This window comes from Pelophylax lessonae (genome assembly GCF_965119305.1).
Source record: "Pelophylax lessonae genome assembly, chromosome: 12".
Lineage (NCBI taxonomy): Eukaryota > Metazoa > Chordata > Amphibia > Anura > Ranidae > Pelophylax > Pelophylax lessonae.
In genome coordinates, this window is record NC_138779.1 from 123,301,990 (window position 1) to 123,319,830 (window position 17,841).

Genomic DNA, 17,841 nt, shown 5'->3' on the forward strand with positions numbered 1-17,841 from the left:
AGTGAAGGGGTTAACTTTATTTGAGAGGGAGGGGCTGTGTGTGTCCCTAGGGGCGTGATTCTTACTGTGATTGGCTGTGGCTTCAGCTGTATGCAGAGTGATCAACGGATCTACATAGTAGATCCATATGATCAGCTCTCATACAGACGGGAGAATGACAGGCAGCTTGTTTACACAAGCTGCCTGACTTTCTCCCTCTCCCCCGCCGATCGCAGAGTGGCCGGCGGACATCGGGTCCGCCGGTCACACGCGCGGGGGGGTCCGTGACCACGCGGGAGCGGGAGCGCGCCTCCGGCGGCGCGCGCTCGCTCCCTAGACCCTCACAAGCTAGTGACGTAGCCCTACGTCACTTTGCCTGTGAGGGGCTGACCGCCGACGTAGATCGGCGTGCGGCGGTCGGCAAGTGGTTAAAGCAGTTGTATACCCAAAAAAAAACCCAAAAAAAAAAAAACCTGCAAGACAATGGCATAATGTGCTAGTATGTATCACATGAATTGGATCATATGCACGAATTGGATAATATTTTATTGGGGTTATTTATCTTTCTCTGGATCAACTGTCGGTATAGAATAGTGTATATGGAGATTTTCTATTTGTGTGCTTTTTTTATTGGTTGAACAAGATGGACTGGTGTCTTTTTTCAACCTGACTAACTATGTAACTATATACAGGCATACCTCACTTTACGTACCCTCACTTTACGTACACTCGTAAGTACGGACACATTGGCATCTATGGGAAATCTTGGTCAACTTGACATGGCACTACTCCTGGTTTTTAACATTGGCGTCTATATGAAATCTTGGTCAGCTTGACATGGCACTGCTCCCGAACCTTAAGTGACAAGGACACCAAACTTAGGGAGCACCGAGAGGAGACCCAGGATTACAACATTTCTAGGTTGGCCAGCTTGCCTAGATAATCTTCCATGTCATAGTCCTGGGTCTCCTTAACGTGCTCCCCAAATTTGGTGTCCCTGTCACTTATGGTTCGGCAGCAGTGCCATGTCAATTTGACCAAGATTTCCCATGGACGCCAATGGTAAATGTTAAAAACTGGGAGCAGTGCCATGTCAAGTTGACCAAGATTTCCCATAGAGCTAGTGTATTTACATGCATTGAGAAGTGAAAAAAGGTATGGCTTTACTTTAAGTACATTTTTGATTTACATACATGCTCTGGTCCCATTGCATACTTAAAAGCGGAGTATGCCTGTATACCAGAATGGTACAGCTAAAAGCGGACATTTGTGTTTTAGTTTAGGAGATCTTTTTTACCATTTCAATGACACCTGGGACTCAAGTTAAAGGGATTGTAGCTAATTTAAAAGTTTGAAAATATACAGTCATTGATATTTATTGTGCCCACAAGTACTCAATATAATAAGCTCAGTTATTGTTAAGCCATTGTTTCTAATTATTTTAACATAATCTTTGATGGTTGGCTAGGTACTAATGAATATTGTAAAATGAATGCTATAGCTATTATCTAAAAAAAAAAAAAAAAAAAAAGAGATCAAGGTCTTCACCAACAAACCATTGACCTGTAAGTTTATCTTTATCTTAGGCATGTTATCTGAGTAATGAGGAACCATAACATATAAAATAAAGTGAAAGCCACAGTGAGATTTATTAAAGACAGATGTAAAAAAATAAAGGATGAGGACAATATTTCACAGTTTCATATGTTCTACATTAACTTGACTTTGATAGTGTTCAGAATTAATTAGACAAAATAAATGTGAATACAGCACCTGGGGCAGATGGCTTACACCCATGAATTCTCAATTAGATAAGCTTGGTTATTTCTAAGCCATTGTTTCTAATTATTTTGAACATGCAGTAATCTTTAATGGTTGGATAGTTACCAATTGATTGGTGTAAAAGCAATGTAGTAGCTATGTTCAAAAAACATCAATGTCTTCACCAACAAACACTTACCGTATCTTTATTTTTGGGCTTTAACTGGGGGTTGATAAGTAATTATACAAACAAATATATGATATAATAGAGAAGCAGATTTCATTTTTAAAAGAAATATCTACTAAAATAAATCTAGAAAGTATGCAGGCGGATGGAGTGACTGTGGTCAGAACATATTTGTATTTTGTTAGTTAGCAAGCATTTGTGTTGGTGTCAAACACTAGTAAAGTCTAAAAATGTTACATTTTCTCCTCTGTCCAAGTTTTTGCATACTTCTTAGAGTTGTTTGAAAATATATGTATGTGTAAATTAGGGTCTGCCTAAAGAAAATTAATTATGCAAATGAACTAAAACTGGCTTAAAAACTGCATCAAAAAAGTGATCACTGATTCATACTCTGCATGGTCTAAAGTTGCAAGTGGCATTCCCTAAGGCTTAGTTTTGAGACCTTTACTTGTTAATAAACTATACAGAATTTCTAATTAAAAGTATTGTTTTCATGTTACAGATGTTGCAAAACCTTGCGGTGGAATACATAACATTCTTATTAAGGGACTTTTAGGGGCAGAAATATAAAAAAGGACATTGTTACATTTTAAAAGGTGCAAGCTACAGGCTGCCATCCTCTGACCTAGAAAAATTATGCAGGCTAAGAAATCAGACTTTTCAGCCATTACTGGCTGCATGATTGTTCCAGGTCAATGACTTGCACCTTTGAAATCAATTCAGCAGTGGTTGCTGCCATATTTCTTTCTCTGCAGGTTTCATTTATGCCCCATGCATGCACGTGTATTTACAGTATGTGCATATCCCATACAATCACATAACTATCCATCAATATGTGTTCTTAACCGAGAAATATCTATAGATGGATATAGCACATAATAAAACCTCAGCTCTCCCCACATTACATATAATTCCAACCTCCATTAAAGTAAAGTTTTACTTGTAGTGAAGTTGTATTCACATCTCCACCCTCCTGAGTGACAATCACCCACCTAAATACCTTTGGCCCCACACTCAAGCTCTTCACACTGTTGCTCTGTCTGGTGCCGCAAAGGCATTGTAGAAAAAAAGTCCCAGCCATATCCTATTGCACATGAGCACCACTTGCCCCAATCATATCTACTGCTGGATCTGTACTCCTCTGGATGGTTGGGGGCTGCCCAGAGGAATGAGCAGAGCAAGTGGTGCCCATGCTCAGTAGGTGGTGAGCAAGGCCACACATTGAAGATCTTGGGAGTAATGATGAAAGATAATATTTAGGTAGGTGGCTGCCACTCAGGAAGGTGAGGAGGGGGGCATTTAAAGGACAACTTCACTAAAAATGAAAATTTCCTTTAAGCAAGGTCCTATTTATTATTTGAATGCTTAGGGCAGCTGGGCACAAGAAGGCAGCCAGTAAAAGTACACAATTTTTTCTTCTTTGGCTGACTCTGGAAATGTGGGAGCAAAACCAGCATGAGAACAAAATTGCAAAGACAGCAGGGGCTGCTAGGGGCACTTTTTTGCTAATTTATCATCTAAATCCATTGCATTACCACAGCAATGGATACATAATAACTACATCATAATACTTACATAATACCTAGAACTTATTTAGTTTTTTGTTTCACTGAATTAGAATTTGCTGATGCCATCAAATAAATAACAAATTACTTTAAGTGCAGAGACAAGTTATACACACAGTAGATTGGGTTTATCATGCTGAGTTAAAAGCTAATATCTCCTTTGTTTTCTTTATTAAAGACAGAACTATCCGAGATACAGGAGCAGCTCCACCTCCAGCTGCTTGATGTGGATGATGAAGTGGAGAGATGGCAAAAGGAGAAAGATCGCATTAGGGTAAGCAACTCATATTCTTTATTATTACTAGATAAAGCAAATCTTTTGGGTTGGTTTACTAAGAGCAGAGCTCTCTTTGCAAATCTAATTTCACTTTGCAAGGGAATTCTCATTTATCTTAGAAAGTGCTGGAAATTCACTTTGCAAGGAATACCCAATCACATGCAAGGAAAAGTAAAATGAAAAAATGTTTTTGCTTACACGTGATTGGATGATGGAAGTCAGGAGTCCTAGAAGTCACCTACTTCACTAAGCTAATAAAAAATTCCCTATGCAGACAAAAAAGCCTATTTACCATTAGTATATCAACCCCAGTGTCTCAGGGCATATAATTTGCAAGTTTACCCTAGTATTAGTACGGTTTTTCTGTTACTGCTGTAGTAGACAGACTCAGGAATGACAGTTTTTTCCTATGGATTGTCAAGTCAGCAATATTTGTTGAGAGAATCATATTAATATGTCACCATTAAAGAAATCATAAATTATGTTTTAGCTAAAAAGTGAATGGTTGCTGTTAGTTACTGTGCCTTAGACATTACCTTTATACTTTATGCTGCTATAATAAATAATCAAAGTTTCACACTATGCTGGTTTCCCAGCGGACCCATTTTCATTTGAATGGACTGCTATACCTACAGAAAACTCAGGGTAAGGCTGGGTTCACACTGAATTTGGATGCGGCTCACAGATGGGGTCCGGTGCGTCCCTGTTCTTCACTTCAGTGACAAATCAGGCCTGAATTTTTGCCTAAATTCCGACCTTAAATGGAGCCAAAGACGCACAGGACCCTTGCGCAATGCGCTGCACAGCCACCCCGGAGATATGTAAACCAGCCCCATTGAGAGCCAGTCACAGTCTCCTGTCATGCGAACTGGATGCGGGGAACCCTGCATCCCATTCACATAAGTATGAACCCAGTCTAAAGGTCACTGCACCATTTCTAAAAACATAGGCACTGGGGAAAGAGATTGTGCAATGCAGTTCCCAGCACAGGAAACCGGGCTGCGGTTTCCAGTGCTTGGGAGTTCCATAAAGAATTCATGGCACTGTGGGAATCAGAAAAACATCTGACGAAAAAAATAAAACAATACTTTGGTTTACCTGATTATCCCATGTAATAATGGATCCAGGCTAACTGTAAAACATTTTTTTATTTAGAATTTTACAGCCAATCAAAAATCGGCTGTGGACCACAGCTTTAAGGATCTTATAAAAGAATTGCAGAAACAACAGGAGGAAGTGAAAGTCAATTTAGAGCAGAAAGAACGTACAGCTGTTGACCTCATTGAGCAAATTATAAATGACTTGAAAGTGAAAAAAGAGCAACTTCAAGACAAGCAACATGATGGAGATAAACTGTTACATACTACTGATGCGGTGCTCTTCTTACAGGTAAGTTAATTGTTGCAATGTTACATACATAGTTAAAGTAAACCTTTTCCCGAGCATGGAACATAGTAGTCCCTTCATTGCCATTGCAGTTAATGATATACATATTTTGACTTTTATTAAAAGTCAGCAGCCTAGCTATCATCTGCTACTCTAAAACATCCTTCTCATTGCTGAACGTAGGGATATAGGGCTATCACAGGAAGAGCAAAGGGATCTATAATGTGCGGGCTTTGATACAGCCTAGTCTCACTTTCTCTGTGTTGGACATAGGCAACATGGTGGCATTCAATATGACTGGTGACTGATTATGTGTCAGTGGGATGTTTATCAGCTGAGTAGTTCATATTTGGCAGCTATTCCTGTAAACAATGGCAAAGAATTGCTTTAATATATTTTAATATAGTAAAAAGGACTTGTGCCTATCACATTCAACCTTGCGCCACTCCTTTAGCTTTGTTCTAAAAGAAAGCAAAACAAAAGCCTTTGGACATATGTTGCCAAACAGAAACAAAATGAATTTCTTTCTGGCACCCTCTCTTCCTTCCAAGGGCAAGTCAGATGAATTTCCTGGTTTAGCTTTTAGTGATTCAAACGTGTATGATATTTGTTGCAAGAAATGCATATATTACTTTTCTAAATTAGAGCATTGTTTTGCCATGTGGTACACTATCCCACATCCCAACCACTCTTACAATTAAGAATTCCTTCTAAAACAGGTGGTAACATTTTCCTTCTAGCATTTGCAATTGATATCCCCCTGTCCTCGTGATATGATATCAAGTTTAAACATATCTAAATACAAAAACATGAAATGGTAACTGATCCCCCATATTGTCTCTATTAGGTGTCTTGCTTTTTCATTAAAGGAAGGATTGCTGTTCTTACATTTTGAAGCTGCTGATCCTGTAGTTTCCACTCACCCACATTTAGGTCTATGTATGAACAGTGAGTACAGGCAATGTAGGTATAGCATGCCTACATATTCACCTTCGGCAGCTTCATTCACCCATTCGGATGAAAAGCATTCCATAGGATAAGCTGCCATTTCACTGCTTAGAGACATGCAATGGCGGCATAGGTGGGGATGCACAAGCCAGGAACAGGCACAGATCTGTGCATGATGCACTGATCTTCAAACTGCTAAAGATTTAAAAAATAATAAAAAAGGGAGGGGGATCGAGTATTACCTAAGTTGAATTTGCTAACGGTGAGGTTTTTTTTTTAAAAAGGTTTAAATACTGATTTTTTTTTTTGCCAATTTTATACAAGCGTTGGACATATTAAAACATGTTGATTAAAGTGGTTGTATAGGCTTAAGGTTTTTTACCTTTTGTGTGCAGCAGCAACCCCAGTTCCCCTAAAACTTACCTGAGCCTGATCTCAATCCAGCAATGTGCACGAGAACCTCGGCTCCCTGGGTCTCTCCCTCCTCATTGGCTGGTAGAGCAGCAGTAGGCTTTGGTTTTCGCTACTGTCAATCACAGCCAGTGAGCCAATGAGGATAAAATGGGGGCAGGGCTGAACCGCTCGGTGTGTGAATGGACACACAGAGCAAAATCTTGAGAGCAAGCCTTCTTTTCTTGGGTGCCCCCTTAACAACCTGCTTGCAGGAGGGAGGGGCAAGGAGCGCCGGTGGGGGACCCAAGAAGAGGAGGTAAGTATAACATGTTTGTTATAAAAATAAGAATCTTTAATATCATTTCAATTCACCCAAGATTACTGCATTTCTTGTAAATAAGATTTTCTATTTTCTTATATAATGATTGCCTGCCTTTACACCCTCTCTAAAATGCCTATACAGTGTGCCCAAAACCTATTCTACATGAATCCTTCAAACCCAATTATTGCTTATTGCAGTCAGCCTGCATACACAGTATTGGCTATGCATCTTTTTTATAGACTTATTGCTGCAGCAAAGGATACGGACTCTATGTTGGTAGCACTAAGAAAAATAGTCAAAGCAGCCTTGTTCTCCGACATGTCCCCTTGAACGATCGCCCTATTAACTGCTCTGCTCAGGGAGCGAGAATCATGGTGAGCAGACCAGCACTTAGTTGGGACCACAAGAGAGCTTGCGCGTGAGTGCTGAGGTCAAACTCTGCTTTGTGCTGACAGCACAGGGTTTGTGTAACCATTGCTGCAGCATTTGGCATATAAAAAATGGTAAAAAAAAAGTTTATTTATATTTGGACAGAAATGCCACTTGGATGGGCAATAGAGGTTATAGTGACTGAATCGTCATCAGAAAGATTGTTATTGGAAATGAAATAGGGATGAACAAAAGGCTGCCCATGAGAGATAAAAGATATCAAGTATATGCAGTGTGCAAATGTATTCAGCCTGACTTCAATACAGTAAAACAATAGGGTGGTTCCTATGGGCTGTAAAGCTGACAATAGTGACAGACTAAACAGTAATCAAGGCCAATAGAATGCAGATTGTCAAAGGTGATAGTCAGGTTCTCACAAGACTACCCAAGAGAAAAAAATCTCCTAAAAAACAGAGGCGGTTAGTTACATCTACAGGCACACAGATCCAAACCCACTATATCCCTTACGAATGCCTTTTAAACAGGCCTATGTAGTATGCCACTCAAAACTGGGCACGCTAAAGAGCAGGCAGTGTTAGAAAACATGAGGCAGGTGTCTATGCATACTTGGCTAGAGGCAGCATCTGGCCATATTTGGAGAGCATAGGTGTGTGCAGCCTATTGCATTAGGGTGTGCACCCAAAAGCTCAAACAAACATGCCTTTCTCTGCAGCCTCAGCTGCTCTGGACAGTGAATGAATGGGAAGTGCTCTGTGCTGGGCGGTTTCCAGTTCATTCACAGACGGAAGCATAATAAACATAATTTACTATGCTTCTGTTATAAATGAACACAGTGAGTGAGTGTGTTCATTTATAAAAAGAAGGCAATGGTAAATTACATATTTACTAGCCCCTTTGCCCACTCTCAATCCGGAAACATCCCTGCAGCAACTGGGTGGAGAGGAGAGGAGGTAAGCCAGCAGCACTGCGGGGCGGGAGCAACACACGGGGAAGCCTGAGCAGTAGGGGGAATCGGCACCCCATGTAGTGATTAGGGCATGCCCAGGCACACCTTGTACACCCCCTGGGCAGGCCTATGTAGGAGATTAGGCACTGTCTGGGCATGCTTCAACAGAGGTACCATTTGTCGACCTTTAAACGGGAATGCCACTTGAATGGGCTGTTGAGTTTACACTGACTGAATTAAAAGCAGGAACTTTTGTTAGAAGAAAATAAGAAAAAAATGGTGCATGAGTCATAAAAGTAAGTAGCTGGACTATTCTTTCAGTACCACTGCAGGATTAACAGTTGAGAGAACAGCTAAAGACATCACAACAAACAGGGAATGAGGAGACAGCTAGAAGACAGGGCAAAATAAAATAGGAAGCTGTGATACCAGTAGACGGTGAAAGCTGTGCTGCATTGGGGAGCACCTGAGGCCTGGTCTTCATCAGAACCTCCAGTGGAACCGAGTTTCCTGTCACTGCGAGGATGAAACCCTTGGGTTAAATTTTTGATAAAAATGAAATACCAGGCAGCGCACAAATTACAAAAGTGTCAAGTAGTGACCTTGTAAACTTACTGTACTAAATAGGTAGCATACTGAGGGGAAGTAGTAAAGTAATCAGACTTAATAGAACAAACACATTACAGAGACTAAGCTCAAGCAAAACAAGAGAATAAGGTGACCCAACACAGGATAAAAGACAAAAGGCTGAAGGCAAAATAATAGCAAGATGCAAGTGTAAGGTAAAAGGTAGAAGGATACCAGCTAACCATAACATGGTACGGAGGAGAGACAAGACATATATAAAAATAATGGGAACCCAAAGGAAGGGTGCACCTCAATGGAAGAGAACTAAAGCACAGTGATCTGTCATCAGGTGTTATTAATTAGATTAGATCTGTGCAGTATTATATAAACCACTTCCTAAGGATATTTATGAACTTTTATATTCTCTCTTAATAATTTTCAGGAATTCCAAATAGTAATAAGAAATGCTCCTCCAATACCACCACTGCCTACTTATACAGTGACACTGGAAGGAGAAAGGCTGACTCAAGCTATGGGAGCAATACGAGAAGAACTGTCGGGACACTGCAAGAAGAGTGTGGAGAAATACTGCAAAATGGAGAGTGGTAAAAATCTTGTTGAAAGGAATGGTAAGTAATTTTCTATGTTGCCAAACAGTTTTACAATATGTATTTATTACAGGTATTTATATAGAGCCAACAAGTTTACGCAGCACTTAAATATATATTGTACATACACATAAGTCCCTGCCCTCAAGGAGCTTGCAATCTAAGGTTCCAAACTCACATTCATACAATACACATACTAGGGCCAATTTATGTGCCAGCATGTCTTTGGAGTGTGGAAGGAAACCCACACAGCCACTGAGAGAAATGCAAACTCCAGGGAGGTAGTGTCATGGTTGGGGTTCAAACTGACAACCCTAGGTCTGCCAGGTGGAAGTGCTAACCACTTAGCCACTGTGTGATTTACCTTTTCTATACAGTAGGTAATGCAATTGAATCACTTGACAACCCACTAAGCGATTTTTCGACTTTGCTATGAATGCGTTGTTATTTGATATCCTGCTATTCAAAACACGCATTGGTAAAGGAGTCTAAAGAAGAATACACCTCCTCCCTCCTCAACTCATATAGTGCTTCAATTGGGTTTCAGTTAGAGTGCCAGAAAGCAAATTGCCAATGCTGGGCTTTCTTACTAGATAGTTCAGTGTTCTCTGAACTGTACAACCAGCCTGTACTCAATGTGCAATAATAGATTTAATGCTGATCCTCTAGATCAGGGATCCTCAAACTACGGCCCTCCAGCTGTTGCGGAACTACACGTCCCATGAGGCATTGTAAAACTCTGACATTCACATACATGACAAGGCATGATGGGAATTGTAGTTCCTGAACAACTGGAGGGCCATAGTTTGAAGACCCCTGCTCTAGATTCACTGCTTTGAGACAGGGCCATCTTATCCAGCGAGCTCCCCTGGGCAGTGCCCAGAGTCCCCAAGTGCTCATGGGGCCCCATCAGGGCCGTCTCCAACTTAGGGGGATTCTGCTGGCACTGGAGCACAAATGTATTCTTGCACTGCACAAGGTTATCCGACTCTTCCAGCTACAACCCCTCTCCTTCCTCCTGGAGCCCGCTCCACTTCTATCAGCTCCCTCTACTTCCTGGGTCATGACTCCTTTCACCTTCTTTCCAGATTAGTTATTTTCACTTATTCCTGCTGCACCTGGGCCGGTTTCTCTCCTGCTTCATCCCTTCTCCCTCTACCTACACTTCCATTATGCAGTAAGTCAGAATTTTTTTCCCAGTCCTCCTCCCCTCTCCCATGTTAACTTTATGTCCTCTCCTATTTCTTCTTCTGCTATCTGCTCTCCCCACCATAAATCTCCACAACAAACATGGCTTCAGCCTTCATTCTAAGCTCTGGCCATTCCACACTAGTGCACGCATCTACCTGTTTTTCACCCCTCCTATCCCAGCTCACCTTATATCTCTTCCAACTGTCCTGCATTCTAGCATGTTCACTGCAGCTCTTTAAGCTGTCTATAGATTAGTCGTTTTTTTCCCCCTTCAGTCAGCAGTCTGAAGGAAGAACAAACAGATTCCCCTATCCAAACAATGTCCCCCACCAGGACATTGTATTCTGGTGGTATCACTGACCATTAGCTTCACTTAAATGGGTCACATACAGTACTGCCCCCTGAATGCAATGGAGGGTGTTGGTAAAATCATGTCCCAGACACCTGTTTTTACTGCCCCCACAATCACAAGTATAAATGAGGCCAGTAAAAGCAGGCAGTTGAGCCATGTCTTTACCACCCTGACTACCCATCTCAGGGCTGTACGCGTGGTGAAAATTAAATAGCATGTCACCATGAATGAGGCTGCACCATAACCACCCTGAGCCCATGTGCAATGCACATGGTTGCGGCGCAGTTTGTCAGCATTTTCACATCTGAATGAGCCCTTAGATCTCTTTCTCCCTCAGAGCCCCCCCTAGATCCCTTTAGTTCCATGCACCAACTCATTCCCAACTGGAGAATGTGTTTCCTCAGTCCCTTTCTCTGTCTCAAAAGTGAAACTTATGGGGTCTGTTTAGATCTTTAATATCTTACTAAAGACCCCCCAACCGCATTGTAAAAAAATTTAAAATGTCATTTAAAAAAAAGTAAAAAAGTAGATAAAAATCAGACTAAAAGTTCTAATCAGACTAAAAAGCCACACCCAAAATGTAGTAAAATGTAGCCACACCCACGGTTTGCTGCGTAGCATGCCGCAGGTTGCCATCTTTCTTGTAGGGGACCCAGTGCATTATTATGCCTTGTGGGCCCATGCAGGGGTCAAGTCCTGGGAATAATAGTGTGGGAACTCACCCAAGATCCCCCCCCCGCAAAAATAAAAAAGTGTGTTTATATATATATATATATATATATATATATATATATACCTTTTGAGGAGCAAGGGCCACTTTAGCAACTTCGTAACCAGTCGCGGGCCACAATGAGCAGAGAAGACAGATGACAGGTCTGTGTCCACTCAGCATATGCAGAGCAGACACAGCCCATTCTACTCTATGGGCCCTCCGATCCGGTCTGCCTAGACAGAAGGGGACAGATCCCCTTCTGTTTTTTTAAGTGGATCAGACTGGAGATAGGCGGGTGTAAAGGGATACAAGTCCGTTTACATCTGCCACTCTATAGAGGTGGATGGAGAGTCCAAATTGGTCCACCTGAAAAACAGACAGGCTGACTTGATCGGACCGATCGTGTAAAAGGGGCCTAAGGCTACTTTCACATGAATGCACTGCAGTATACCTGCACCTCAACTGACCTCAATCTTCACTTCTTCCTCAGGATTACTGCAGTTATCGCTGGCTGCTGCTGTCCCCAGGCTGGTACTGCTAGTGGGTACTGCTGGCTGGTACTGCTGGCAGGTATTCCTGGCTTGTACTGCTGGTGGGTACTGCTGGCTGGTGCTGCTGGCTGGTACTGCTGGTGGGTACTGCTTGTGGGTACTGTTGGCTGGTACTGCTGGTGGGTACTGCTGGTGGCTACTGTTGGTGGGTACTACTGGCTGGTACTGCTAGCTGGTACTGATGGTGGGTACTGTTGGTGGGTACTGCTGGTGGGTACTGCTGGTGAATACTGCTGGTGAGAATTGCTGGCGGGTACTGTTGGCTTGTACTGCTGGCGGATACTATTGGTGGGTACTACTCGCTGGTACTGCTGGCGGGTATTGTTAGTTGGGTACTGCTGGTGGGTACTGCTGGCTGGTACTGCTGGCAGGTACTGTTAGTTGGGTACTGCTGGTAGATACTGCTGGCTGGTACTGCTTGTGGGTACTGTTGGTGGGTACTACTGGCTGGTACTGCTGGTGGGCACTACTGGCTGGTACTGCTGGCATGTACTGTTGGCTGATACTGCTGGTGGGTACTGTTGGCGGGTACTGCTGGTGGGTTCTATTGGTGGGTACTGCTGGCTGGTACTGCTAGTGGGTACTGCTGGCAGGTACTGTTGGTGGGTACTGCTGGCTTGTACTGCTGGTGGGTACTGCTAGTGGGTACTGTTGGTGGGTACTGCTGGTGGGTATTGTGGGCTTGTACTGCTGGTGGGTACTGTTGGTGGGTACTGCTGGTGGGTACTTCTGGCTGGTACTGCTGGTGGGTACTGCTGGCTGGTACTGCTGGTGGATACTTCTGGCTGGTACTTCTGGCTGGTACTCCTGTCTGGTTATGCTGGCAGGTACTGTTGACTGGTACTGCTGGTGGGTAATGCTGGTGTGTACTGCTGGTGGGGGAACTGCTGGCTGGTACTGCTAGTGGGTACTGCTGGCTGGTACTTCTGGTGGTTACTGCTGGCAGGTATTCCTGGCTTGTACTGCTGGTGGGTACTGCTGGCTAGTGCTGCTGGCTGGTACTGCTGGTGGGTACTGCTTGCGGGTACTGTTGGCTGGTACTGCTGGTGGGTACTGCTGGCGGGTACTGTTAGTTGGGTACTGCTGGTAGATACTGCTGGCTGGTACTGCTTGTGGGTACTGTTGGTGGGTACTACTGGCTGGTACTGCTGTTGGGCACTACTTGCTGGTACTGCTGGCATGTACTGTTGGCTGATACTGCTGGTGGGTACCGTTGGCAGATACTGCTGGTGGGTTCTATTGGTGGGTACTGCTGGCTGGTACTGCTAGTGGGTACTGCTGGCAGGTACTGTTGGTGGGTACTGCTGGCTTGTACTGTTGGTGGGTACTGCTAGTGGGTACTGTTGGTGGGTACTGCTGGTGGGTATTGTGGGCTTGTACTGCTGGTGGGTACTGTTGGTGGGTACTGCTGGCTTGTACTGCTGGTGGGTACTTCTGGCTGGTACTGCTGGTGGGTACTGCTGGCTGGTACTGCTGGTGGATACTGCTGGCTGGTACTTCTGGCTGGTACTCCTGGCTGGTTCTGCTGGCAGGTACTGTTGACTGGTACTGCTGGCGGGTAATGCTGGTGGGTACTGCTGGTGGGGGAACTGCTGGCTGGTACTGCTGGCTGGTACTGCTGGTGGTTACTGCTTGCGGGTACTGTTGGCTGGTACTGCTGGTGGTTACTGCTGGCTGGCACTGCTGGCTGGTACTGCTGGGAGCTACTGCTGGTGGCTACTGCTGGTGGGTACTACTGGCTGGTACTGCTAGCTGGTACTGATGGTGGGTACTGCTGGCGGGTACTGCTGGTGAATACTGCTGGTGGGAATTGCTGGCGGGTACTGTTGGCTTGTACTGCTGGTGGATACTATTGGTGTGTACTACTGGCTAGTACTGCTGGCGGTACTGTTAGTTGGGTACTGCTGTTGGGTATTGCTGGCTGGTACTGCTGGTGGGTACTGTTAGTTGGGTACTGCTGGTAGGTACTGCTGGCTGGTAATGCTTGTGGGTAATGTTAGTGAGTACTACTGGCTGGTACTGCTGGCAGGTACTGTTGGCTGATACTGCTGGTGGGTACTGTTGGTGGGTACTGCTGGTGGGTTCTATTGGTGGGTACTGATGGCTGGTACTGCTAGTGGGTACTGCTGGCTGGTACTGCTGGCAGGTACTGTTGGTGGGTACTGCTGGCTTGTACTGTTGGTGGGTACTGCTAGTGGGTACTGTTGGTGGGTACTGCTGGTGGGTATTGCTGGCTTGTACTGCTGGTGGGAATTGCTGGTGGGTACTGTTGGTGGGTACTGCTGGCAGGTACTGCTGGTGGGTACTGCTGGTGCATACTGCAGGTTGGTACTGCAGGTGGGTACTGCAGGCTTGTACTGCTGACTTGTATCGCTGGCAGGTACTGCAGGTGGGTACTGCTGGCTGGTACTGCTGGTGGGTACTGCTGGCTTGCATTGCTGCCGGGTACTGCTGGTGGGTACTAGTGGCTGGTACTGCTGGTGGGTACTGCTGGCTGCTACTGCTGGTGGGTACTGCTGGCTTGTATTGCTGGCTGGTACTGCTGGTGGGTGCTGCTGGCTGGTACTGCTGGTGGGTACTGCTGGTTGGTACTGCTGACTTGTATTGCTGGTGGGTACTGCTGGTGGCTACCGCTGGCTTGCATTGCTGGTGGGTACTGCTGGTGAGTACTACTGGCTGCTACTGCTGGTGGGCACTGCAGGCTGGTACTGCTGGTGGGTACTGCTGTCTTGTACTGCTGGTGGGTACTGCTGGCTGGTACTGCTAACTTGTATCACTGGCAGGTACTGCTGGCTTGCATTGCTGCCAGGTACTGCTGGTGGGTACTACTGGCTGCTACTGCTGGCTTGCATTGCTGGTGGGTACTGCTGGTGTGTACTAGTGGCTGCTACTGCTGGTGGGTACTGCTGGCTGCTACTGCTGGTGGGTACTGCTGGCTGATACTGCTGGCTTGTATTGCTGGCTGGTACTGCTGGGGGGTGCTGCTGGCTGGTACTGCTGGTGGGTACTGCTGACTTGTATTGCTGGTGGGTACTGCTGGTGGCTACCTCTGGCTTGAATTGCTGGTGGGTACTGCTGGTGAGTACTACTGGCTGCTACTGCTGGTGGGTACTGCTGGATGCTACTGCTGGTGGGTACTGCTGGCTGGTACTGCTGGCTTGTGTTGCTGGCTGGTACTGCTGGCTGGTACTACTGGCTGGTACTGCTGGTGGGTACTGCCGGCAGGTACTCCCGGCTGCTATTGCTGGCTTGTACTGCTGGCTTGTATTGCTGGCTGGTACTGCTGGTGGGTACTGCTGGCTTGTATAGCTGGTGGGTACTGCTGGCTTATAGTGCTGGCTGGTACTGCTGGCAGGTTCCTGACCATCAGTGTGACAGGAGTCGTGCTGGAGGAAGCATGCGTCTGCGGTAGAGAGCAGAGCCCCTGCTTCTTGTAGTGCACCTGTGCCCTGTCACAGGCGGAGTACATTTGGTATCATTCCGCCTGTGACTAGAGCCAGCACAATACAGGAAGCAACGGCTCCCCTTACTCTAGTGCCACCTCAGTTCCTTCAGTTCACACTGATGCTCGGGGATGGCGGGTCGGGAACCCATAATCTGGGCTTACCGACCCATCATCCCAGAGTAGAAGGTAGCTCTGCGATTCTGTTGGGGAGGGGCACCAGGACGCGGCTGCTAACAGAAAAAGTACAGGAACACCTTTCCCATGCGTTCCTGCAGGACTCGCTTTTCTTGCTGCATGTTTGTTTTAAGTCAGTGACTAAAAGGAGGCTAGAGACAGCCAGGCAACTACTATATCCAGAATGATGTCACTTCATGTATTATACTGATGACACGTGCCTTCTGTATGCTAAATGAGAATAGCTGTTGCTCCAAGGAACTTCTATCTGAGAAAAAAGTATTTTAGCAGTTTGATAGCTTTCTTGCTATGCCATAGAAAACCACAAATTTGCATACAGCCACAGAATACTGGCCAGGTGCCAAGATAAAATATTCTTATATTTTAAGAGCTGCCTTTTTACCTATAAATAAATCCGCTCTGCCACTTCCAAAATATTCCATTATTCTGCGCTGTACGGATATTTCCTGTTAGGAGTCATCATATTAATTTGCCTTTCTTTTAGTTCTCAGGATGTAGCGCAGACTTAGGTGCTACACAGAGAAGCCTAATTGCTTTTCTAAATGTGTGTTGATTTCTGCGGTTTTGTGCAATACATTTTTTATTAACTGATCTACCTTCCAACCCCAGGCACAATATGAATAAAACAACCTTACTGAAGTTCCTATCATCTTTAGAAAGCCATTATCACTATATCTAAAATTTAAATGGAATGGGGATTTGGGATAAAGCTCATTTGTACCATGTAAAGTGCTGTTCTTGGATATACCATATGGTATACAAAGGGGATGATACTATAAATCAGGCAAATGTCATATTTATCCAAGTAGGTCACACAGGGGTTGATTAACTAAAACAGGAGATTGCAAAATCTGGTGCAGCTCTGCATAGAAACCAATTATCTCCCAGGTTTTATTGTCAAAAGTTAATTTAGCAACTGAAGTTAGAAGCTGATTGGCTACCATGCACAGCTGCACCAGATTTTGCACTCTCCTGTTATAGTAAACCAACCCCACTGTTAAGGTACTACAGATAACCTATAGTCAAGCATACACTATTAGTTCTTTTTCATTTAACCCAACGGGTTGAACGAAAAAACCTCACAGCTTAGGTCAGAGCTGCTGTACTAACAATCCAATGTTAGTACAACGATCTCCCCTGCTGTGCTATTGTGTTCTGACAGGGGGGACCACCCCCTACCAGAACACTCTGGTCAGCAGACCATTCATTTTCGGTCCTGAGCCTTGCACAGAAGTTGGCCAATATCTGTAGGACCAGCTGCGATACACACGGGCCGAATATCGGCTGGTTTCTATTGACCTGGCCGTTGTCGCACGACATTTGGCCCATTAGTACTAGGCTTTACTCCTCCAGAGAAACCCTTTAATTTTTAATCATCTAATTCCTGTAGGGAACAACATTTTGTGATCTCCAAGTGACATAAAGTGAGGAGATGTCTGCAGAGCTCTCTATATCATGTAGGCATACCTTGCAGACCTGATGGAGGAGGGATACACAAGAACAATTGGCAGACGGCTCCTTAAAGATAAAGCGCTGTAGAAAAGTTGGAGCACATCATTTTTTTTTAACTGTAAAAATGTACACATATAGTTATATCTATATTGTTACCGTATGTGGTTATATCCCTGTCTTTAAAAGTAACACTTTTGCCAGGGACTAGAGCCCTAAGGCCCTGGCTTGGGTGTCTTTGATGTCCCCTTACCCCTCCTCCCTCCTCCTTTTCCTCCCTCTCTACCCCCTTCTGATACCTCCTCATACCTCCCTACCATAGAGATCATTTTTCTCTTGTCTCTACTTTGAAGCTGACTTAACTCTCCTAAGAGGATTTTGCAGCACATCTTGATAAGCATATTGCTGGCCACCTGAATCCTTCCATGATATCCATGGTCCACCTCTGTATTTTTGTCAATTTAAAATAGAGACTTATGTTATTGATGGCTAAAGTACTGGCAGCCAATAGTGCATTGCTTATATCCAGATGCTTCTTTATGTTATGAATTGTACTTTGAAATGCTTTAATAAAAACTATTAAAAGGGAAAAAAAGAAATACGAGGGCTGTAAGGGG

The 17,841-nt window shown here is 44.4% G+C and overlaps 1 protein-coding gene across 2 annotated transcripts in view; it reads left to right on the top strand.

Moving 5' to 3' along the window:
* Window positions 1–17,841, top strand: part of TRIM29 (tripartite motif containing 29) — a 62,978-nt gene that overhangs the window by 23,677 nt on the left and 21,460 nt on the right. For both annotated transcript variants that reach the window (XM_082273893.1, XM_082273892.1), the window contains exons 2-4: window positions 3,671–3,766; window positions 4,925–5,158; window positions 9,164–9,350. In XM_082273893.1, coding sequence (XP_082130019.1) covers window positions 3,671–3,766; window positions 4,925–5,158; window positions 9,164–9,350 — 517 coding nt within the window. The remainder of the gene's footprint in view (window positions 1–3,670; window positions 3,767–4,924; window positions 5,159–9,163; window positions 9,351–17,841) is intronic.